Source organism: Notolabrus celidotus, chromosome 12 (genome assembly GCF_009762535.1).
Source record: "Notolabrus celidotus isolate fNotCel1 chromosome 12, fNotCel1.pri, whole genome shotgun sequence".
Classification (NCBI taxonomy): Eukaryota; Metazoa; Chordata; class Actinopteri; order Labriformes; family Labridae; genus Notolabrus; species Notolabrus celidotus.
In genome coordinates, this window is record NC_048283.1 from 23,104,687 (window position 1) to 23,129,068 (window position 24,382).

Genomic DNA, 24,382 nt, shown 5'->3' on the forward strand with positions numbered 1-24,382 from the left:
CGACGGGGAATACATTTACAATGCTAAGCAGTTTTAAAATTGGAAATGTGCACACACACACAAACACACACACACACAGTCACATATATATTTAAACACACACAAACACACTGCATCATGCCAGATCGGAGGCGGATCTTCAATCACAGACACATAAATACCTTTCCTGGAGGCTTCGAAGCTGTCATAGATGTTTATCCTTTGGATGTCGTAGGTGAGCGTGGTGTTTGGCAGTAAGGTTCTATTCCTGTTGATTGTGTTTAAAGCAAATTTAAAGGCTAGTTCCTCCGCGCCTGACGGGCCGCTCTCGATGGACTCAAAGATCCCCCCTGTGAAAGAAAGACACACGACCGGTTAGTGATTCATCTGGATCAAAATATTTTAAGAAGTTATGATTTCACTGGTTCATCGATCTCAGTTAAAACTAGAAGTGGAAGAAACATGATCTTTTAAAATCTGCACGACAGAAATTAAAGAGACTCTTCGCTGTTTTATTTCTGACAACGAAAAATGGAATCATTGCTTCAGGAGTAACATGCTTAAAAAGAAACACATGCTTCTGCAGAACAGATCAAACAGTCACACAAGGACATGTTTTTATTCACTCCCAAGTTATTTCTGATTGATGAAGAAAAACTTCCTCACAAATTAGTCCTCCACTCATCTCTATGAGCAGATTTCAACACATGAAAGCAGACCCTGCAGGCCTGGTATAAGACCTTTAGTGATGGAAGCCATAGCCGTAGTTTGACCATGCTTTAAGGATGCTAACCAGCATTAAAGAGCAAGAGTGGTTGTGTGAGGTAAGTTATAACCTACTGGTTAGCTTAGCCCTTTGGTGAGAAACTAGCACATGGACTTGAACTGAAGCGAGGCTATCAACCAATTTCACCACATAATTCAGCTTGTTAAAGAAAGCCTACAAATTTCCCAAAGACTGAGGCCTCTCACTTCAACTCAGATCTCTTTGGCTGAAGAAAACAAACCCCTCCATCTGTCCGAGTTACCCAATGTACCATTCAGCTAGCAGTCGTTGAACATGCAAGATTACTAGACTGGGTAAAGATTCTTAAATAGTGACAATCCAGAGGTATGGTGCGGAAGTGATGTGTGTGTGTGTGTGTGTGTGTGTGTGTGTGTGTGTGTGTGTGTGTGTGTATATATATATATATATATATATATATATGTATATATATGGTATTTAAGCACAGCCTAAGGTAGCAATTATGAATGGATCCACTGCCTGCGACAATTTGCAGAGACTTGTCCACAAAGAGTTTGGTTCAGCAGATTTAAATGTTACTACTCTGTTAAGTTACCTTTTAACATTAGAAATGTACAATGATAAAACATTTTTTAATTATTTCATACAGGAATTTAAAGTAGATGTGATTATTGGAGGTAACCCTTCTTGGTTTGGGATGAGCTCCCAATGTTTACTGCACCTGGCCACCCCTGCAACAGTCTGGCTCCGCCCCTGTTTGTGCAGCAAAGCGGCTGCGCGCACCATCTTCTGACTCAAACACCTTTACACAACAAAATAGGTCTCTGCATTTCGAATATTGGTGACATAAAAGTGTCTTATTCACCAAAATGTATGCGAGTTTTCCCCCTCTGTGAGAACCATAAATCCTCCATCCATGTGAAAAACTGCAAAAAAAAATTGATTCACAAAAATGCTAAAGACTGAGCGTTAGTTGGAGGAGTGTGGGCGATGTCGATCTTCAAATCTGTTTATAATAAAATCAGCCCATTATTGCATCTTCTATCTTGAGTGTGTAAATGTCAGATGAAGCAAGTTAAAGCCAGAAGATATGAGCCAATAACAACTCCTACATTACGATAAATCTGCACAATGAATGAACTTCATATTAATGCATGATGGCGCTGAGAAGATGTTCATGTAATAATAGAAAATACTTCCTTATCACTTTCTATTTTAGAAACAACTGTAAATATGTTTGATCCTGAGCTAACACAACGTTGTTCTCCTGGTAAGAGGCATCACTCCCCCTCTCTCTCTCTCTCTCTCTCTCTCTCTCTCCCTCCCTCTCTCTCTCTCTCTCTCTCTTTTATTGATCCATTGATTGTCAGTTATGTGTGTAAGCTTCCACTTTTCGGAGTGCTTCATCTTTCAAAGGAAAACCATGTTAAAGTAATGATGTTTACTGCTTTACGGGAGAGCTTGCCCTCTGTTCAATAATTCTATAAGTATTAAAGTGGAATGAAACCTTTGCTTCAGAGCCGACAATCGCTGCAGCTCCACATGCTCAGAGAGTCAAAGGTTCCCCATGAAACGTACCTCCGCACATTCATATGAAGAGTGATTGTATGTGAGGATGTGAAGAGCAGAAAGTGTGTCAAACTTTGATTTTTCATTAAAACTTTGAGAGAACACGTTCAGTAAGTAGCACTGTAATGAAAGCCGCTCTGAGTTAGATAAGTTTTAATATGACACGCCTTTCTATGACATTTAATGACACCGCCACAGGCCGGAGAAATAAATTGGATAGAACTCAAACAGAGGAGCCTTAAAGAGTTTGAAATGTTGTTTTGTGTCCCAATAGCTGCAATCCGAAGCTTTACACTAATAGAAGTCAGATTAAACATTACACGGTTAAAGTAAGTCAAACAGATTCTGGGCAAATTTGGGATTAATTTCTTAAAATTGCTGCTGTGTTTGATTTCAGTGAGAAAGTTAGGAAGAAGCAAAGTTTACTCAGCTTTGTCTCTCTGATAGTTCTGTCTGTAACATTATTAAAGTCCATGTTAGACTTTTTTACATTCATACCCTTGACCTCCAGCATTCATGTTTGGAAGTTAAGAGCTGGGACTTCAACAATGACTGTATAATAAATGGACATAGTTCTGTGGCGTCACCAATCTGCTCATGAAGCCCTGTTTTGAGGCAGATCATCGGCGGGTGCCATACTGGAAATGCCGAACTCAACCTAACTGCTGTCGACTTAGTGTGAGGTAAAGAGGCGGGCCTTTAGCCTTTTCGCTAACAGCTACAGGGTGCCCACCTGTCAATCAAGTCAGGCATGCCCTTATTTGGGCAAAACTTGCAAGTTTGATATCTTACAAAAATAACGAGTTATGATAGATTCACCCCCTGTACAATGTGTGCCGATAGAGAAATGAGCTATTTAGAAATAAACAATTTTTTGAACCAGGCTGTAGACATGTTTATTTCTGCTGTAAAGATTGTCTTCTTTGAAGTGGTGTGTTTATGGTTTCTGGTGTTTCTGCAGCCAGCCTCAAGTGGACGCTCGAGGAACTGCAGTTTTTAGCATTCACATAATTATGGGCTTCATACTTTAAGACCTGCTGTTTCCGCTTGGTTTTCACTGACTGGGAAGTCTAAAGCTTTCCAGCTCCCTCTGCTGACTGCTGTGGTAAATAGTTATTGGTGTTCTTTGTAAAATGCAACAGAATGAAAGCAAATAAGATTTAAAATAGACTTAGCGGCCTCTACAAAGAAGCCAAAGTGCTTCAGGACAACTTTCCTAACCTAAACGCTGAAGAGAAGCATTCTGACATCGAGGTAACCGACTTCAAGAGAGCTTCCTGATTTCTCACACTTCATGTTTACATCTAAGATCCTGACTGCCAACATTCAGGAAATATGAAAATGTGCAAAACACATATTCCAAACATGGCAACTGATCTAGCGTTAAATATAAACCATCATTCGTATCATGCCATCAACGCTAGATTGCATTCAATAATCAACAACCTTTACCTTCTTCAAACCTTGAGTGTATTTTTGTAAAATTAAAACAGTAAAATGTTAAGATACATCCTTTTTCAGCTATCACAACATCATTAACACACCTTTCAGTAAACTTTTTGCAGCTGCAGCATCACTTATACGTTTATCCTTCCTCATGTCATCAGATTTCTATTTATGGAGGTGAAATGTTATCAACACAGTTTCATGTTCATGAAGGACCCCCAAGCCTCCTGACTTAGCCTCCGAGGCGCTGCAGGGAGGGTTGGATAATAATACCAGGCACTATAAAGCGTTTTCTTCAGAGCTCTGTGAAGTGTGTTTAAGAGTGTGGGTCTCCACATACAGCCCTCCAGTGAATTCTTCTGACAGCCAGCAGATGAATGGACACAGAGGAGGCCTGGGGAGTTCAGGGTGGGGGGGTCGAGTTCTGAGATCAATGTCCTCTGATTGGCCGGCAAATCAATCAATCAGGCCCTTTGGGAGCGGTGGAGAGCAGCGCTGAGAGATTGGAGTGTTTTGTTTGGGTTAGCCCTGTGGCCTGGACCTGCTGGCTCAGTGTCAGTCACAGCCAGCTTTATTTACTCCAGCTACAAGCTCTCCTGACTGTTGGAGCCCGCTTCAGTCCACACTTAATCCATTCACACATCTGCACCAGGACTGCAGGTCCTTCTTGTCAGGAGCGATTACCAGTGAATCTGATCAATGGTCGCCAACCGTCATTTCACCGGTGGACTCTGCAGATGCTCTTCTCCAGGTGCACTGATTTCATCTGCATACTGGAGCTTATAGCATCTGGAAATTAGGGATGAGAGGATGTTTAAAGCTAATTTAATTCTGCATCATGCTTAGCAACCCCGGTGGACAAAGTGGTACATCTTTTTCATGCATATGTAGTGTTTTACGCCCAATAATCTCATCCTGCAAAAAAAGTGTCTCCACTCTGAAGCTTTGTCTTGGATAAAGTTTGAGAATGCTGACCCTTTAGCAAAATCTTTTTGCAGGTTTTCTTTGTTTTATTAGATCAGGTAGAGTCCACCATTCTTTTGAGCTTGCTTTATAACCCCATTAAAACTCCTGACAAGAGCTTAAGCATGCAGAAAAACAAAAGCATGAAAATAAACCTCTATAAACTGTCAAAATGAGTTCTTAACAAAAGGTAATTTTGCTGTTTCGCCATTTCTCCAGACTATGTGGGCATGAATTATGACAGATGAATTGATTTCTGGCTCACTCCTCTGCACAGCAATGCTTAAAAAAAAAACTCACCATAAAAAGTGAGGTTGAGGTTCAGACTCAGGAGGCAGCAGGAAGAGTGTGGAAAATAAAATAACGAAGCTGGACTGAAAGTTAATTTCTAATACTTTAAGATGTTTCCTGATTCGTACATAAAACCCTAAACTGCATTGTTAGACGGTTATTGTGGATTTGGTTTGTCGGTGTCTTTAAAGCAAACAGCAGCAGCACTGTTGAGAAGTTTCCTTTTTCATTAGTATTCATCTCATGGGAGAGCCCTATTTTGCATGCCATAATGAGTTTGAAGGAATTAATAAGCATCAGTTAAGCGGGATGTACTATAATTGGAAAGCTGAGCGTTTGGAATGGCTCGTTCACTCACGAGGAGCGCTGCCTTCCTGCTGAGAGTCTGCACGCTCCCTCTGAAAGGAACCTTGCCTGTAAATGTTGAGATGAATCACTGCAGAGAGGTGAAGCCGTGTTACAGAGGTGACTGTCTAAGTAGGAAAGTTTGAATTTGAATACACACACGGAGTCTAATGAGAAAGTCGCTCGCCTGTGTGCATGAACACGGGTATATGGAAATGAAGCCGAACAGGTGAGACGGGGAAGACGGAAAGAAAATCCTCCAATGTTCTCATCTAAATGAGACTTAGTCTGGGGTTAGGATTTGGGATTAAATCTGGTATAATTCTGTGCCACACTCCTCTTCACGGATTCTTCTCTAAAACTTTTCTATCTTTATTTTTATCATAGAGCTTGTTCTCTATCACATGGGGACTCTATCCACCCAGTTGCATATCCCTTATTTACAGCCACAGCTGATGAAGATACTTCTTTGAGACACACCACACTGCAAAGCCATGAATGCGCATTTAAAAACAAGGTGCAATGATTAATCGATTTCCACGTGGTCATATCAGACTACTTTCACCAGGTTCTGTCTCCTGAATGTTGTTACCTCCTTTTGGGAGGGAGTGCTTGGCATCACGAGACGACGCTACTGTTTCCCTATGCTGATAGAGCTCCTCCTTCACCAGACTGGGGGATGTCTAATCCCTCAGTTGGGTGATTTTGGTGATGGCCTAAACTAAAACACTTCTACCTCTTCTGGATCATGTAATATCAGCTGCTTCCAAGTGCCAGCTGTGTGTTTGCTAATGTATGACTCTTAATTTATCATGAATGAAAATAACTCCACTTTGTCTTCTTCTTGTTTTCATTGATCCAAAATGGCAGCATGAGCACTTGGGAGCCAATCACATGCAGGCATGTTGCACCAGGCTCCTCCCCCTTCAGACCAAATCTGTGTTCCCCAGACCCCGCCTGCTGATGTTAAACCTGTGTTTCCTGTGATCCCCCTCTAACAGTGATACAGGCTTGCTGCTCGGCGGCAGTCTGAGAGCGGTGATCAGTCAGGAGAGAAATCCATCAGCACTTCATCAATCTAATCAAAGGACAGAGGACGCACTGTGACCACAGTGTCGCCTCCTCCTTTACTCATCCTGAGGATCTGTGGAAGCGTAACGATCCCTACAGGCAGACTACTCTCTGAAAATTAAACATATACGATCAAAACATTGCCTCCCTGATTGATCAGACGGAGTACTTAGGCAATAAGCCACTCGGGGCCGAGCGTCACACTGAATTTAAAAATGCTAAGAGGTGTTGTTAGGCAGCTCGCCAACTGGAGGAAAACACTCAGAGCAGCTGAGATATCTGCGTGACTGACAGCTATAGTAACTTACAGCTGATATAAGACATACAGAGCACAGCAGAGTAAAAACGGACAAAAGAGCTCTCTGCTTCAATCTCTGAGAACAGTGAGGATGGATTTAATGATCGACGGAAATGTAAATAAACAAGTTGAGTCTTTGCAAACATTCTAAATATTAGAGATGTAATGATGTAATAGAAGTATGCTCATCACAAGAAGTGCTTTAGTGAGCTGCAGGGAGTAATCAAGAGGATTAGAGACACTGATGATTTTTTATTTTGCTCCGACCTTCTTCACGGAATGTTCCATTTGTTCTCAGAATTCTGACATCAAACACAGAATTCTGGAATTATGTCTTTGAGGTCAGAATTCTAGAACACCTGCTGTTGCTCTCCATACAAACAGTTTTTCGCGCTGACACCTGATTGGTGGATACTACTGACACTACAGACAGAGACCAGAACCCTTCTCAGACTAAAGTCCAGACCCTGAGATCCAGATTCAACATGTTTCTGAATCAGAATCTGTAATTACAGGTAAGTTGTTTCTCTACTCTTTGTAATGTTTTATTTTTACCTTGTAGCCAGAGCAAATCATCAAGTGTTTCTCAGCTCATGGTTGTAGTTCTGTAAATCAGGCAGCAACACAAGCTGTGGAGCAAAAGCACTCTAGGCCGTGATGGAGTATTTGATTATTCTTTAAAAAGCCACTCAAGAGCATGTTTGCAAAAAAAGAGAGACCGCAACAGCTGGGGACTTACAGAAAGTCTGATGGTTTTTAAGTGTTTGGCATTTATTTTTCACAACAGATTCAGTGTGGACTGAAGATGCTATGAACGAAAGGATGAGGATGCTTTAAAGATTCATTTGGCTGTCACTATTTCTGAACATACTAATAAATATGAGAGAACACATAAGAGGGACATAAATATAAAAAGGAAATGAAGACAAATGCATCTGTGTAGGGACTAAAATCATGCGCATATGTTCGAGTGCATCTTGAATAATTATTAAACATGCAAACATATTTATAGTACAGAATATGTACAGGTATCTAAAATGATCCCATACCTTCATGTTTATCCTGAAATAGACTGAAGGATGTTTCCTGTGATGTTAGCTCTAATTTAACTGTTTTCAGAGCAGCGTTCAGACTGAGAGTTTCTTTCTGCCTTAAAAACAACAACAACAGGAAACCATGTGTCTCCATTTACCTGACATCCTCAAATAGCCTCGGGTTTAATTTGTAGTTTTACCATATTTGTGTTTCACTTCATCCCAAACTGGAGTGTGATGTTCACATTATTGCTACTTGTCTGTCTTTGTCTTTTCAAGTCAGGATTTCAGGTTAGATTTCAAGTAAGATCACAGACCTTAAAAAAGACCTGTCTCTCTTTTTTCTGTTAAAGCAGTGATGATGCTTTTTGAACAGAGTATACGTCTGCAGAAAAACAACATGACCCAGGTATCCAGGGAGCAGAGTGATTGACAGGTGAGTCCCCAGCAGCTAAAAAACACTGTAGATACTCATCCATTCAGTCATTATGTGTCCTGTAAACACAGAGCCATGTCTTAATCAGGCCATACATCATGCACATCTCCCTGCACCCTGAACTCCCCGATCAATCGCTCCTCTCAGACGTTATGAATGATTAATTATGACACCGGCAGTGGTGTGGAAGTCAGTGTGATCGTTACAGAACGAAGAACAATCCAGGCTTGTATTAATGGGATTAGCAGAAATCTGTACTTCCTTTTCAGGAGCATCTCAGGTTACACAAGAAAGTAAGACACAGTATGAGGTGCGATGGACGGGATGCATCCAAGGGATCCATGAATTCCCACTGGAGATCAGTCGTATCCTTTAGTCACAGACTGCAAACTGTATTTCAATTTAAAACTTTAACACCGCCCTTCTTTTGCTTTTGATGACTTGAGAATAAAAACTTTGCTATAAATCAAAAAAATCAAAACACAAAGCTCTTTTATTATTTTCAAGCTACCTCTTTTGCTAACTGAGCAGTGTCAAAACTTTCCATGAAATAAAACAATTGTCAAAGCTTTATAATCATGTACTGCACTGGAGGTCTAGTGTGTGTCTGCAAAAGTTTATCAATAACAAATAAGGCATTTTTCTGATTAATGCTGTTTAAAGGTTTCTTATTTCCTTGGGAACAATAAAAAAAAGGTAAATGAGCTCTGCTGCATTTAAGCGTTTGGGTAAAATTGGGTCCAATAAATGCTTCTCTGAATTCTATGCCCCTCCACAACTCACAGGACCTTTACCAGCAGATAGACATGAGTCACTGATGTGTGACAGTGAGCATACGTAGGTTTAGACTACAGGCTACGGACGTAGTTTCTGTGACGTCACCAATCTGTTTCTGAAGCCATGTTTTGAAGACGATCGCCGGCGGCAGCCATATTGGAAATGTTGAACTCAACCTAACTTCTGTCGAGCTAGTGTGAGGTAAAGAGATGGGCCTTTAGCCTCTTTGCTAACAGCTACAGGGTGCCTGCCTGTCATTCAAGTCAGGCACGGCTTTATTTGGGCAAAACTTGTAAGTTTAATATCTTGAAAAAAAAAATTGTGAAATAATTCACCACTGTACAGCGTGTGCTGATAGAGAAATAAGCTATTCAGACCCAAATTGTTTTTTGAACCAGGCTGTAAACATGATTATATTTGCTGTAAAGATCGGCTCTTGAATGGGTGTGTATGTGGTTTCCTGTGTTTCTGCAGCCAGCCTCTAGTGGACACTTGAGGAACAGCAGTTTTTAATACTTCCGTATGGGCTTCTTTTTTTACGACCCAAGGTTTCCTCTTGTTTTAAACTTGACTTTTTTGTTTCACACAGAAGAACATCTTCTGTTTTCTGGCCTCTGCATTTCACCTGACCACTGCCTCAGGGGGAGTATCAGTCTCTCTGTCCTGTCACTCAAGTCTCCACATGCTGGAAGGTCAGAGAAACTGATCTGAGCATTGATAACCAGCGTTTGTCTGTTACATACTAATTATAATGCTTTATTTTCATAGGTGTACAAATCATATAAGCTGTCGTCATATTGCACTGATGCACATGCTGACACATCTGTTTAACTCCCACCTCCTCAGTGAGTAAAGGTCATGTTCAGGTAAGACTCTATGAGGCAGAGACGAGTTCAAAGACAGAATCTTCAGAAGGTGGATATTAAATCACAGATTTCCTTTTGTAGATAGATTTTATCACAGGAACAAAGTTGGGCTCTCTATCTCTGCAGATCAGGCAATGAAAGATAAGAAATATGTTCCTGCATGAACGCTACTGTTCCTCACATCCAATCAGGACTGGCATCAAGGTCAGAACTCAGGATGTCACAGCAAAATGCAAACAAATCTCCATCTGAATTCAAAGAGACGCGAAAGGATGGATCAGCTCCATACGTTTGCTGTGATTTACGGGGAGTTTTCAGTGCAAAGACGCTTTCTGTACTCCTCTGAACCCTGCCAGTGAGTTCATGAGCAACACGTCAGCCTAATCCTTCTCCATGAAGTGAATAAAGGCCCTATCTAATCCCTCCTCACTGGGCTATGACTTAACTGTGAGCTCTGCGCCGCTATAGGCCGGCCTCTCCCACCTCCTCTCTGGCAAGCTTCAGCAAACACCCGGCATCATCCATCTCAATTTCCCCTCTCAGAAAAAAGACAGAAATTAATAGTGAATCCTGCTTCAGCTCATCGTTCTGTAGAGAGAAATTATTTATGAGGAAAAATACGCTGGCTCCCCTCGGCACCTCCGCCCCCCCTCAGCCCTCTGTCCCTGTCTGTTGTTGACAGTTTGATGGCGATCAGTGTCAGAATATCAGCGCTGCAGAACGGGAAGCATAGCATGACGAGCTCCAAGAGCATGTTCCATCTTTATCACAGCTGAGGCTCTGCTGCAGCAGACAGGGTGGGGAGGCTGGGGTTTATGGGGGGGTTGGAGGAGGCGCTGGAGTGCAGGAAGAGGCCAGATGGAGGCAATAAAGAAAGGAAAACATGCAAAGGCATTGAGGGGATATTTGAATGGGAACAGAATAATGAAAAGGACAATGCGGGGAGATGGAAAGTGATATTTCAAACAGACTCAAGGCTAAAGAGCTGAATTAAGGGGAGGAGGGTTTGGTGTCTTAGAAACCCTCATTTCAGCCTCTGAACCACTTCATTCCAGCTACTGTCTCTTTAAGGGTCCCCAACACTCTAGAACCCAGCACTCCAGAAGCCTCTTCCACTGTTGCCATGCCACAAAATCATGTTCCACTATTTAAAATGATAAATGATGAAACATGGCTGCATGTTTGACCCTGAAGCTGACCTGGTAAGTTTGGACAAAATATATCTCCGCCAACAAAGCAGGATGTGATCCCAAACGTTTGTTGGGATTACTCCAACACACGTTTACCTCACAATCTGAAACTTCACCAATGTTCAGTGTTGACATCCAACATTTTAACTTGACATCTGTAAAATTTTGAAATACTTAATACCACCTCTGCAAGGACACAAGAAGATGGGGCCAATAACAAGTAGCCAACCAAAGCAGCATATTCTTGTGTCCAGAAATGACACCAATGTTTGTGTGCAAAAAAAACGGCATCTTGAGCCTGGCCTCAAAAGCCCAAGTTGCACCATTCACACCCTTTTAAAAAAATGTTGCGTCATAAGCATAGACTGTAAATAAAAATGGACAGCGTTGCTCCGCCTCTTCCCGTTGTACAGTTCTGAAGCCAAAAAATCCCTCTCCTGGGCGCAGCCATTGTGCAGCCAGAGCCTGCGAAGCCACTGTAACAAGCTCCGCCCTACAGCGTAGCGTCACAAGGCACTGTGTGTCCTTTGGAGTTTCCCTCTACAGAGCTGTGAATCAAAGCAAACCCGGAAGTAAAACCCCGTTTTTTAAACTCTAATAACTAACGAAAAAGAAACTTTTAAGAAAAAAGAGGCCTTGGACACAAAACAATCAAATACTAACTACATATCACCACAGCATACGGATGTGAGAAACATTCGTACGACGTGTATTTATTTTTTAAAGTTTGACTGCTCCCCCATTCAAATGAATGAGGGAGATGGATTTTTTGACCTATACTGCAGCCAGCCACCAGGGGCCAGTCACACTGATGAAAGCTTCACCACCAGGGCCGTATCCGGCACGCTTGGTCATAAGTCATCCTTTTTGATTGCATTGATGATAAGAGTTATGTATATATAATAAGGGGTGTGGCCAAATTGACTGACAGGTAGGTGCATCATAGTTGTTTGTCAGGAGGCTCAAAGCCCTCCTCAGCTCCTCCTCTTTGCCAGTTTCTGGGTTTACCAAAGGTGAGGTTTTGGCAGCATTTCCAAGATGCAAGATGGTGACTGCCACTGGAGGCAGCCAAGACTTCTCCATAATGTTTGTTTACTTTACAATACATCACTGTTCGTTTTAAATGCATTATTTAAAGGGGGAAGCTATGGCTTGCCTCCTACGAGTGCAAGGTTTCAAAACACCTCTGAAGAAACTAGTGAGTAAAGTCACTGAGACTACATCCATGTTTTGTACAGTATAATCAGCTCTGGTGCACATGTCAGGATCATTACAAACTATTACAAGACAACAAGACTGTGGAATTGAAAAGGGTCAATTCACACAGTGTAAAAACTTTGTTAATCTGAATCAACTTTATTTTAAGTCTGTCTGAGCGTAGAGCCTCTTCTCATTGTTAATTCCAGCTCTCCCCACATTTGCACATGCATACAGTCTAGACTGTTTCTTGTTGTAGTCAGATATGAATGTGCTTTTTCAGCTCTTTATGGTGAACATCCTCTCTCTCTCTGTAAGTGTGGACTGTAGTTGTGGAATGATCTGATTTCTACTTGAGATATCTTTGTTCAGTCTGTGTTCTCTCTCCGTGAGCCTGTGCAAATCTTGTACAGGCACTTGTGAATTTGTTTCCCAGAGCGGCGTCATTATTATTCAATGGCCTGTTTGTGCAGAACAGTTTGTACCTTTTTCATACAAGATCAACAGCAGAAGGCTTTCTATACTTCAGGGAGCTGTCTGCAGCAGTTGAGGGAGGTTTAGAAGAAAAGACTGAAGACGCTTTCATACAGGGAGCCACTTGAGAATTGCAACTAGGTTGTTGTATTTATTCTATCATCCATCCTTTTTTCACCTATCTGCTGTTTCTTTCTGTACTTTGTTTTTAGTCTTTTTCCACCACTCATCTTTCTCTTTCTTATCTGTCATCCTATGAGCACAGATACAACTGTATAATGTGTAATTTCTTCTCTCGTTCTCATAATAGAAAATCTTAGGAGTGCTCAACTCGGCACTTTCATAAATGTCAGTGCTTCTCAGCCATTGTCAAGCACTCGCAGAGACACAAAATGTCAGCCTCTCTCCTCAGTCACAGCCTTTGTGAACTGTTCACATCTGGAAATGTCAGTGAGCAAACCACAATGGAAACGAGCAGGTTCTTCCAAGACAGGAAGCACAGCGTACTCCATTCATTGTAAAGATCCACTGAGAGGGTTCAGTGGCAAACTCACCTGCTCTCAGCTGCTACAAACCTGTGACCCACATCAGCACCCTTAGAAGGTAAAAGTCAAACCAACTTATGTGATACATTTGTCCACACGTCGAGAGAAATGGATGACTTGAAGTATTGATACGTCTGTAAGTCATACAAAATCAAAAGAGAAACAAAATCTACAGCTCCAGACACTGTATGTCTGCAAAATAAATGCCAACATTTCTTGGTTCATCTGTGTTTACTGAGTCTCAACTTCACTGTAAACAGTTCCTCAGAGGCCTGACTCTGGCTTCCTTCAGTGGTGTGAACCTGAAACAGAAACTGATGTTCTTGTGATGTTTTTGTAATTAACGGGTCTTAAGTTTGCTGAAGTAACAACATCATGATGCAGATTAGTCAAAAGTCAAAAGTCAAGCTTTGTCAGGTCTGTCCTCAAGAGGAGAAGAAAACTACTTTTACAATGTTTGTTTGTTGAATGGAGGTCTTTGATAGAGGATAAGAGAGACTGATGTTTTTTTTTAGGTCTGACCTTCTTCATGGAATGTTCCATTTGTTCTAGAATGCTGAAATCTAAGACAGAATTTGAATTCTGTCTTTGATGTCAGAATTCTAGAACACCTGCAGTTGCTCTCCATACAGACTGTTTGTCCTGCTGACACCTGATTGTTGGATACTACTCAGACTTAAAACAGACTACAAACAGAGCAAGAACACTTCTTCTATTCCCACATTCACATGTAGAATCAGTAAATGGAGATTATATCTGACTGATTTTAAGAATCTTTACTCCCTTCTGTGCGCTCTGATTACTGAAGGCAAAATTGAAGAAAAAAAACACAAGGCTTCAAAAAGTTAACAGTCCTTCACTCCATCCACCATCTGCCGTTTCTAGAAACTATGACAGCTTCAGGCGTTAAGCTTTCTTAAGCATTTGTGATGCAATGAGCAAACTTTTGTCTTTGAAAGAATCTAAATATAACAGAGCCTCGGTCCCATCTCTGCTTCTGCTGCAGCGATGTGAAAGCTTGTATTAAGACATCAATATTGAAGTGTCTTGACATGTGAAAGTGATGGATGAGATGGAGGCGAGTCTAGCTCATTATTTTCAGTTTTAGGATACTGCTGGCTGCATAACTGTGCATTTGTCACTTGTCAAAAGTATTTAAATAATCATCCATCCATAGCAGTCCATATTTGATTATTTATAATTATTATGGCGAGGCAGCACGTAGAGTTCTTGCAGATCTGGAAAAACTGTCAGACAACTGTCATGTTTTCATATCCTATCATATCGTTTTATTTACCACTCAGCAGAAGACTACAAGCCAAGAAATGAGAGTGTTCAGTGGAAACGACTCAAGACCAACCTGCTTTAGGTCAATATTCTGAATTGTATTGAATATTTGGTTCGTGGTAAATATTAATTGGGCAGTGCACACCTCAGTTTGGTCCACCCAGGAGAAATCAGCATGATTATTATCTATATATGTTTTCATTTGGTTGGCTATATCACTTTAGCATCTGCAGCTTTATTAGTCCTAGCCTGAGCTCCAGCCCCTCAGTGTAAGTAGGTCATCTTCATATTGTGCCATATTTGTGTTTACGGTTGTCCTGCCTCAGTTGTCGTTGGTTGTATGATTTAAATGTAGGTTGTTTTTCTTAATAGTTTTATGAATGATTAAAATATATGTTCGTCAATGTCAAATAACGTCTTCTGAGCTGTGGTTGTGGTGTGCAGCGCTGTCCATGGTGCTGATGCGAGTGCACTTGTAGGACCGACTGAGTTTGTATTTTAACTGTAAAGTTTAATAGTGCTGTGAGACGACCTGGTTTGCGCACAGGCACTTTTTCCAGTCTTGTAATAGGCTGAACTGTTGGGTGCAACTGCAGGTCAAAGGATTGTCATTGTGTCATAATTATTCAATTTAGACTGATTTGCAAAAGTATACAGAAAATAATCTTCTGTCCTTTTATGCAGGGTATCCCAGTTAAAAACCTTATCCCAGTTTTGACAATGTGTCTACAGAAAAAAAAGTCAGTATGGAGAGCAACAGCAGGTGTTCTAGAATTCTGGCATCAAAGACAGAATTCTGGAAGTCTGTCTTTCTTTTAATGTCAGAATTCTGAGAACAAATAGAACATTCCATGAAAAAGGTCAGACCTAAATAAAAACACATCAGTTGCTCTGATCCTCTTATCATTTGAGGTCATGATAAGTTCTGTCTTCCTCCTAGCATCTCTCTCAATCATCATCATCAGTATGCTGATCAGTGGTGATCCCTGCCCGTGAAATCCCAAATTGTTTTCAATCCAAAAGTGTCCAAAAACGGCTGTTTCATGCTTGTCAGCATCCTTTGTGCACACACTCAGCTTCAAAACTCCAATATGATCCCACATACAGCAACATAAGACATTCCCAGCATGCAAGGACTCAGGTGACATAGCGTGAACCTGCTGGGAGCAGGTTGGAGTGGATGGTTGAATTTAGAATGTTCTTCTCATCCAGTTGGTTTTGTGTAAGCTAGACCTTCACATGATCCCTATACTTAATCAAGGAAGTAGTCTTTGCACCTTAACCTATTAAAAATCTGACAACTTCAAGGAGTTAACTGCAAACTAGGATGATTTTTTGAGATGAGGTCTTGAAAACATATCTGTGACCTTGTTCATCTGTGCTTTACAAGCACAGGCATGTGGACATTAACCTGCAAGGAGGACTAAAGGCTGGTGGTGCTAGCTTTGCTAATGGTAGCCACACTCAGCTAATCAGTTAGACATTGTTTGCCTGCAGACTTAGTGATCCTGTCCCCAGTTCTGACTGTTTCAGAACATCCCTAGTTTACATTAAAAAGAAAAAGGGAACACTTTAGATGTACTGCAGGCACATTTAAAACCCCTTTACTTTCCTCTACCAACAAACCCTCTCTCACTGCTTGGGGGATCAGAGATGGTGCAGGATTTGTCTGCCTCTCACTAACACTCAGCCTCACAGTGAGCCAGGTGTTTAGGGGACAGTCACAGAGCACAGCTTTATTCTGCTTCTCCATTCAACCTCCTCCTCTATATCAACAGTTAGCTAATTCCCCGTCTGCTGAGGTGTGCATTCAGTGGCTGTGAGGGGGTGGCTCCTCCGTCAGTCAGCAAAAAGATACAGTTTGCTAATAGCATGGGGAGTGAATCTTATTATTTTTCTCTCTCTATCTTTCCCTCTGTGGATCTATTTGCTTAACAATGATAACAATCCCTGCAGCTTAACTCTCCAGAGTTGGACCAATACTCCGAGCAGCATGCTCGCTCCCTCTCTTTTTAATGAGTAGCTTTGGTTTTGAACTTCGCTACAGCATATTGATTTTTTTTGCTTGGGCGATTGTGCGATATTATCTCAGTAAAGGGGGGAAAATGAGGGAGATGAGGGGTCAGGGGCACATTCTCCCTGAGGTGATTCCCTCCCGGTGCACCAGCAGGACGCCCTCTGACCCCTTCATCGTGATGTGATCCCGTTCGTTTAAAGGATCAACCGGTCCTGATGAGATACGTGCTAATCTCAGCAGACTCATTGATTTCACAGGAGGAGGAAACATCAGCCAATGATCGAACATGTACACAAACAGCCTTCCCTCTCTGTCCATGATGCAGATTAATTAAGGTGTATGGTTCCTGATGGCTCCAATGCAGAGCTGTCTATAAAGTCTCCCAGCCATAATGGGATCGATGGTGGATCTTTAATGCCCTGAGTGGAGGTTGCTGAGGTCAAAGAAGTCTTGGCTCTTACATGCCTCCTCTTTCCTCGTTCATCCATCCTGCTCCCCTTCCTGCTGTCTTTACGTCCCATTTCCTCCACTGTTTCCTCTGACCAGCAGACTTTGAATCTCAGCTGCCAGGAGATGATTGTTTGTGCCAATATTTCCTCTTCATAGCCAACAAAGAATTAGTGTTGACAGAAACTGTCAATAAGCTGTTGAGCACAGCCCGAGCAGAAACACACAGCAGAAGTGATGCATAAGCACCGCCGAGGCGTCCATCCGCTCGGTTCAGCTGACAGTGTTACGACCATCAGTATCCTCAGAACCAGCTGTCCTGTGGTCAGAAAGCTTCTGAGGAGCCAGAATGGACAGCCGCCACACAAACTGTCCTCGCCACCCTGAAGGTCCACACAGAAACAACACACAGAGAAGCTGTCTGCTCGTTTCCATGAGAACTAATTATTCAGACAGGAGAGCAGAGGCTGACTCCGAATCTGCAGCGGACCCCCATTTGTTTTCATCTCATATTGTGAAATACAAACTCTTTATATCACCCCTCCAGCACTTCATTTAGGACGCCAAATGTGCTTTGTTGCATCTCATAATGACGCACATGGCAGCATTCGTTATCCGCCTCTGGTGGTCCGTGACAATCCGTGGCTTTAATCTGTTCTAGGCACAAAAACTACAGAGTTAGGAAAGATCATGAGGTGAGTAAAAACAAGAAAACCACAACATACTCAAGACCAAGCTGAGTCGATCAAAGGCCCTTTGCACTGGCTGAGACTGGGGCTTATTTATAGATTACTAACTGGGAGTAAAGGGATGACAAATAAGAGCAGATGTTGAAACAATGCTGAATGGTTTTTTAAAGGACCAGGAAACCATGGAAAAACACTTTGCACACCTAATTCATGAGACGGCTGTATTACTGGGGAATCAATCCATCAAACTGCAGCCAAACTCCCTCACACGACCTGATTTGCAAAGATGCATTCAGTGGCTACTGTTTGGTACTTCACCTTCATCAGGCTAAGTGTTGTCCAAAAGAAAGGCCAGTTTAAAAATACGTAGAATCGATTAATGCACGTGTGAACAGACACAAAATGGGATATTTTCCAGTCTTATCAGGTTTTGTTTAGAAATGTAAAAACAGAAACTGAGCGCCTGAATAACAAATAGATTGAGCAACTCCTGCAGCCGCTAACATTTGGTTTCTACTTCTGCATTGAATCCACGGTGCAGCTTATGTCAGAGGTTCACATATCCATGCAACTACGCCTCCTAAAAACTGTACCTACACATGAAATCAACGCAGACTGCAAGCTCTGTGATTATGGAGGCTGTGCATTCCATCTCTTCTCTTTTCTTCATTGCAATAACTGCAGGATGATCAACTGCTGTTTAACATGTAACAACTCCAACTCCAACACGATGTGATCGGAGCTGAACTGAGGATATGAAGAGCACAGAAAACACACTGCCAACTGGTCAATGCAGATGTGTAAACCAGAAATACATTGACAAGTTCACCACAAAGGGTGAATGCACCACAAACTGCACTGCAGGCCAAAAAATGTAGCATCACTGTATGTCTGTTTGCATGAATGTTAATCAGACATCATGCTTTAATTTGGGGTAAAATAGTCCCTCTTCTGTGCAAATGAGGCGCATAGCTAAAATGTCCAACTCAAAAACATCGACCTGAACAGCTACGAACAGTTGCAAAGCATATGACTGTGTTTGTCTGTCTGCTGTTTGCTTATCTTGCAGCGTACAGCAAGTTTTTACAGCTTTACTTCTCTGTGACCCTGAAATCAGTCTGATAACGGCTGTGTGTTTTTTTTTAATAAACTTTAAAGCGATAAAACCAAAGAATAAGATGAGAATACTTCAGGATGAATGTGCAGCGTACTCCCCCTTTATGTGGTCATTTCTTTCATTGTTAAGACTAAAGTATTGATTGGAGCAGCTTTAAGTTGCATCATAAATTCAGCTTCAGAGAAAGGTCACCGTCTGTCACAAAGAAATCGAGGTTTGCCTTTGATGATGAAGCTCATAAATAAATGAATAGAGAGCCCAGTGTGATCCGAATATTCTGTATCAACACAGCTTTTACAGATGGCTTAAAAGGAGAGGAACGAAACACGGAGCTCTTTCACCCTGATATGCATACTGTAATATCTGAATCTCTCCAATAACTCAATATCTGCACTGGAGAATATTACACACGGAGGGGAAAAATGAGAGAACGCAGCTCTCCACACATCACTTAAAAGGATTCCCCTCCTTTAATCATGCAGGGATTTAATCTACGCACAATTATCATCATGTTCTGGGTTCATTTTCCAGTGAATTGAAGCCAAGATCTATTTATTATTAGAAATATTTGAAAAGTGGGAAGAGGGAGAACTAAATATGAAGCACACTTTCCATTTTATGCTTCCTCTGTGAAACTGCAGAGGGTGAATAACGAGGGAGCGACGCACAACATGTTTCACTGATAATGAGAAAACAAAAGGAAATCAAATGTACAGAAATTATATTTTCTGAGGGGGAAACAGTGTCAAAGTGTGACCTGAATTTTAATGTCAGAGGAAATAATTCAGATGGTGGATGAGCCGAGCACGGCGCTGTGATAAAAGGGAGAGCAGGACGCTCTCCTCCCAGCTGCAGCATTCATCTCGATCTGCTGTCAGGGTCACGCTGCAACTTTATTCAACCGGTCTTTATGTGTCTGAGCAGGAGTGTGTTTGTGTGTTTGCGTTTGTGTGTGTATGTGTATGTGTATGTGTATATGTGTGTGCGTGTGTGTGTGCATGTGTGTGTGTGTGTGTGTGCAGCTAAAACTGAGATGTTTAGCTGCTGCTTTTAAGCCTCTTTCAGACACATGCTTTATTATGGTAATATGTGAGCAATTTTACATGTCGCTCTCGTGTTTGAATAACGTTTACGACAAGGGCATAAAGGCAATCTCACCAAGTCAGACCTGAAACATTTCCATAACAGAGCAGACACAGCGCAGGTCTGAACTTAATGCTTCAACATTAACACAAAAGCTACAGCAGAGATGAGTTTATGCTGAAAGAGACGGATACAATGCATGGAGAGGAGAGCCTTAGAAAAGAGGCAGACGGAGCCTGCTGCCAGAGGAAAAGGAGGAGGACTCTGCTCTCTGTGTGACAGCTTCAGACACAGCCACACTCCAAGGTGGAAAAAAAACCTGAGGGGAGAAAACGTCTCATATATGTGACCAAAAACATCCTGAGTATGAAACTGCAAAAACAATCCTAATGTGAAACTACTGCAGAGAAATAAACAACCTTATTCTCGTTACGTCTGGCTGTGTGAAATACTTGTTTCTGATTGGTCAAAGGTGTTTAATTCTTGTCTTTGATGCTTTATATGTTTGCATTGCGGAAGTTGTGACCCTCATCGCATTAAACCAAAAAGTAGAGAAGAAAAATAGATCTGGATCGATCCATCAGTTGGTTGAACAGTGATCCAATCTAGGCTTTTATTTTGAAATTCCTACCACTTGCTTGTTGCGCCTGCAGGTCGTCCTGAACTATCAAACAATGCAGCTGTGAGCGGACAACAACAAGCAGCTGACAAAGATTCTCACTCCCATCCATAAATGTGGAAATTGCGGAATTTTTTGTGGGGGGGGGTTTCGACTGACAAAAACAATGTCAGTATGAGATGAAGTACACAGGAAGTGCAACTAACCTGGCCGTGCACCTGACCCTCAAGCCAACATTAGCAGTATCATATGTGCCGCTGCATGCTCAACACCTCTGACTGACATTGAAGCTGAACCACAGGAACTCTAAACTCACAATTTAAAGAACCAACAAAATAAATGTGACACATCAAATGCAAAGAAAACTACTGGTAGCTTCATGCAACACAGATGTGTGGTGGTCCATTTTAAAGGGGGATCACGCTAGCCCAGGCGTTCCCTCCAGAACCGCCCCTGTCAAGTCCACAACCTTAAAATCCCTGTTTCCTGTTTTTTATGCAGCCGAGTTTCTCTAAGGAGCTAAATTCAGCTGAAAGTGCGGTGAGTCCGGGAGGAGGAGGCTGTTGTCTCTCTGCAGAAGGCATTGACAGGACTGTTGTGTTTATTGAGCGGAGGATCTTATCAGTTATCGGCTGTTCTTTGTAAACCCTGACACCTCTGTGTGTCCTCCATGTGCACATATTGTGTTTTTCTGTTTCCCCCTGCTGCACACGTCTCCTCTAAGTGCCGACACGATGAAATCATCATGTTTCATTGCACTTCCCATTTAGCAAGCGGCTCTCTGCGCTACTCGCAGGCCTCGCCTCTATTGTCTCAACTCCCCCTGTAATGAAATCACGGCGCAGACTGAAGGTCAGAGCGGGGTCAGCTTCGTGGATCGTCTGATTCTCCATCAAAGCGAGCGCCGCGCTGATTGCTCCAGATCCCAACAGGTTCTCTGGGAGACAGAACGAAGGGCTGACGGATGGATGAAGGGTGCAGAGGAATGATCTGCCTTGTCTCCGTAATGAACTTGTTTCATTTGATCCACCACAAAGAGCTGAGCGGGGCGAGGAAGTTAACCCTTCATGTGCTGCAACATGAGAGCCGATCAAAGTCCAGCAGAGGATCAATAAACACAAAGGCGCTGTTTAAGCACTTTAATTGGCATACCTTTAGTTTAGCCGGTGTTGATGCGTCGCAGTGTTTCTAATAAACTCTCCTGCTTTCTGTCCTGTGTGTGCTCTCTTAATGAGCATGTTTGTCTTTTCAGCAGACTTTCCCTCATCCACCAAAGGTCCTCTGACTCTCGCTCCATTGTTCCTCATCTCCCTCTGAATTAAACCAGTGTTTATTTGTCACCTCTAACAGCAGCACAGCACCACTGTTTGTCATTGACCTTTGCAGCTAATTGCTTCATTATCATTTTGTGATCTGCTGCTGGAGGTGGGTTTCTGCACAAAAACAACTTTATCAAAGCTAAAAGCTACAAATGAAAGAACTCCCAGGTGTTGGAGGGAGATAATCCTGGATAAAGATGAACACTGTTTTTAGCCCATCGGAGGATAGCATCACTAGTAACAGCATCCATCCATCCATCATCATACTGCTTGGGTCAGGGGATGAGATGAAGCAGGTCACCAGCCTGACACAAGGCTTACATTCAGAGACAAACACCTACTCACACCTATACGGACCAATTAACCCTAACGAGAGGGAGAACATGATCCACACAGAAAGACTCCTGTCTAGAGGATTCAAACCAGGATCCTTCTTGTAGAATGCTTCCCTTTTAAATGTTCCTCATGTGTCTCTCCTGAAGAGAGAGAGAAAGCTTTCTGTTTTTATGCCCCTAAACTCTGAACTCTACCTCTGCACATTGAAACAACAAGTTCTCTGTGTGTTTTTAAAAGCAAACTTAAGACTTACTTTTTTAATCTGGCTTTTAACTTGGAGTCATTTATTTTAAGCCGTTATTTTAGCATCATTTTTATCTTCATTTTATTCTGTTATTTTATTTGTATTTTTCTGATTTTATTTTCTTGTTTTTTATTGTAGTGATTGAATTTATTTTCTGGTATTAATCTGACTATTTAATTGATTTTGTTTATTTTTTTAATACTTAACATCCCTTTTCTCTCTCTTGTGTTAGCCTTGTATCATTGTACCTATTGCTGTTGTTTTCTGTATCTCTGTTCTTTTGTGAAGCTCTTTGGGCTGCATGCTTGAATGTATGAAATGTGCTTTCTAAGTAAAAATTAGGTTAGTTGAGTTGGGGCAACAGCACCACTGTGCAGCCCATGGTAGCTGCAGTGATCCCCGAACTGGGAGGCGCCATCCATACAGAGGCATAGTTATGACAATGCTTAATAGAGACTGCACACCATGCTGCTCTGCAAAGCTAAGCATGTCTGATGTTATAAATGGACTGCAAGGTAAACTCAAGGCTGACAATGAATCTGCACAGAAATGAAAACGAGTCATTCCTCGCCCTTTGTTTGACCTTCACTAAACAGCGGGCTGCTCACATGTGAAAAAACTTGATATTGCATGTCTCAGCGTCACTTTTAAATTGCTTCCTTTGTAAAAGCTGCTTTTTTAGTTTTTCAGTTTAACTTCACACTAAAGTTGCAATCCTGTAATTTTTGCAGAAATTCAAATTATTCTAGAGATACAGGTAATGATTAGTATTAAAGGATGAAAGTATTTTCATGCACCCTGCAGAATAAGTTCTGTGATCACTTAGTGACAGTGTCTGCAGTAAAGGCATGTGTACCAAGGTCATGTTTACAAAAGAAAGGAGCTCTTTCGTCCATATTTCTAATTTTTGCTTTTATTTCAGTAATGTGTCCACAGAAATCGGCAAAATTAGATTTTTTTTGTAAGGGACAAATTCAGCAGTGATATATGAGGGATCTTTCTGTCCACAGGGGGTGCCACAATCAGCACAAACAGAAAGTTTCTCACAGGAGGCTCGAACTTAACCTGTTTGAATTTTAAATTGTTGCTGCACTTCATTCATTTATGATCTGAAACTTGCATTTTTATTTGTTATTACTCTTTACTTTGTTTGCATGATCCTTTGAATTAATGCAGCATTTCTGTTCATGTGAATGTATTGATCCATGGAGACAATGTGCTTTTAAATCTGCCTGTTTTAATCTAATATTTCTTTAATTTCAACCTGTTTGATGTGTTATTATTTCTCTGACAGGTCCCTTCATTAATCTGAAAGTGGATCCGTCAGTGGCTGAAGCGTCCTCTCTGCAGAGTTAACGCTCACTAATGAAATCTCTTTCTCTGCTCTGACGTCTATCACGTAACATAATGAAATCCTGGTTTCCGTCTCAGTGTCCTCGGTGAGCAGCGTCTGAGCCGGTTCGGGTGCAGCGGGCGGCGTGAACAGCTCCTCTGTGACTGCGCCTAATGGAATCATCTACAGGTGATTTGTTTCAGTCCTGCGGCCGAGCCATTATTCACCGTTACCATCATGATCACTGCCCTCTCTCATCCGCCCTGTCGTCTCCTTTCTCTCTTCCTCCTTCTTTCTCAGCCTCCTGTGAGGGTTGGTGTGTGACGCCAGCTTGTGCGTGTGCTTGTGCGTGTGTGTGTGTGGAGATAAAAGGCAGCCGTGTCTGCAGGTATGAGCCATGGGATCCATTATGGCCGACTAATACATTAAGAGACATTTCAAAGTGAATCACGGCAGGTGGAGAACAGCTCTCCCTCTGGGCAGGCTGAGGCATCTGTTATGACAAGCAAACCAAATCTCAGCTTTCCCCTGGATGAATTAGGAGTCACCTCCAGTCTCACACACACACACACACACACATGCACACACACAGTTCTTTCCTCCGTCAGTGACACTTCCCTCCCTGCTGGTTCGTCCTCCCCTGACACCTCCACCCCGTTCACCAT

The 24,382-nt window shown here is 42.0% G+C and overlaps 1 protein-coding gene across 3 annotated transcripts in view; it reads right to left on the minus strand.

Annotated features, from left to right (window-relative positions):
• Positions 1 to 24,382, minus strand: part of grik2 (glutamate receptor, ionotropic, kainate 2) — a 242,902-nt gene that overhangs the window by 148,554 nt on the left and 69,966 nt on the right. For all 3 annotated transcript variants that reach the window (XM_034697722.1, XM_034697721.1, XM_034697723.1), the window contains one exon: positions 162 to 329. In XM_034697722.1, the coding sequence (XP_034553613.1) occupies positions 162 to 329 (168 nt within the window). The remainder of the gene's footprint in view (positions 1 to 161; positions 330 to 24,382) is intronic.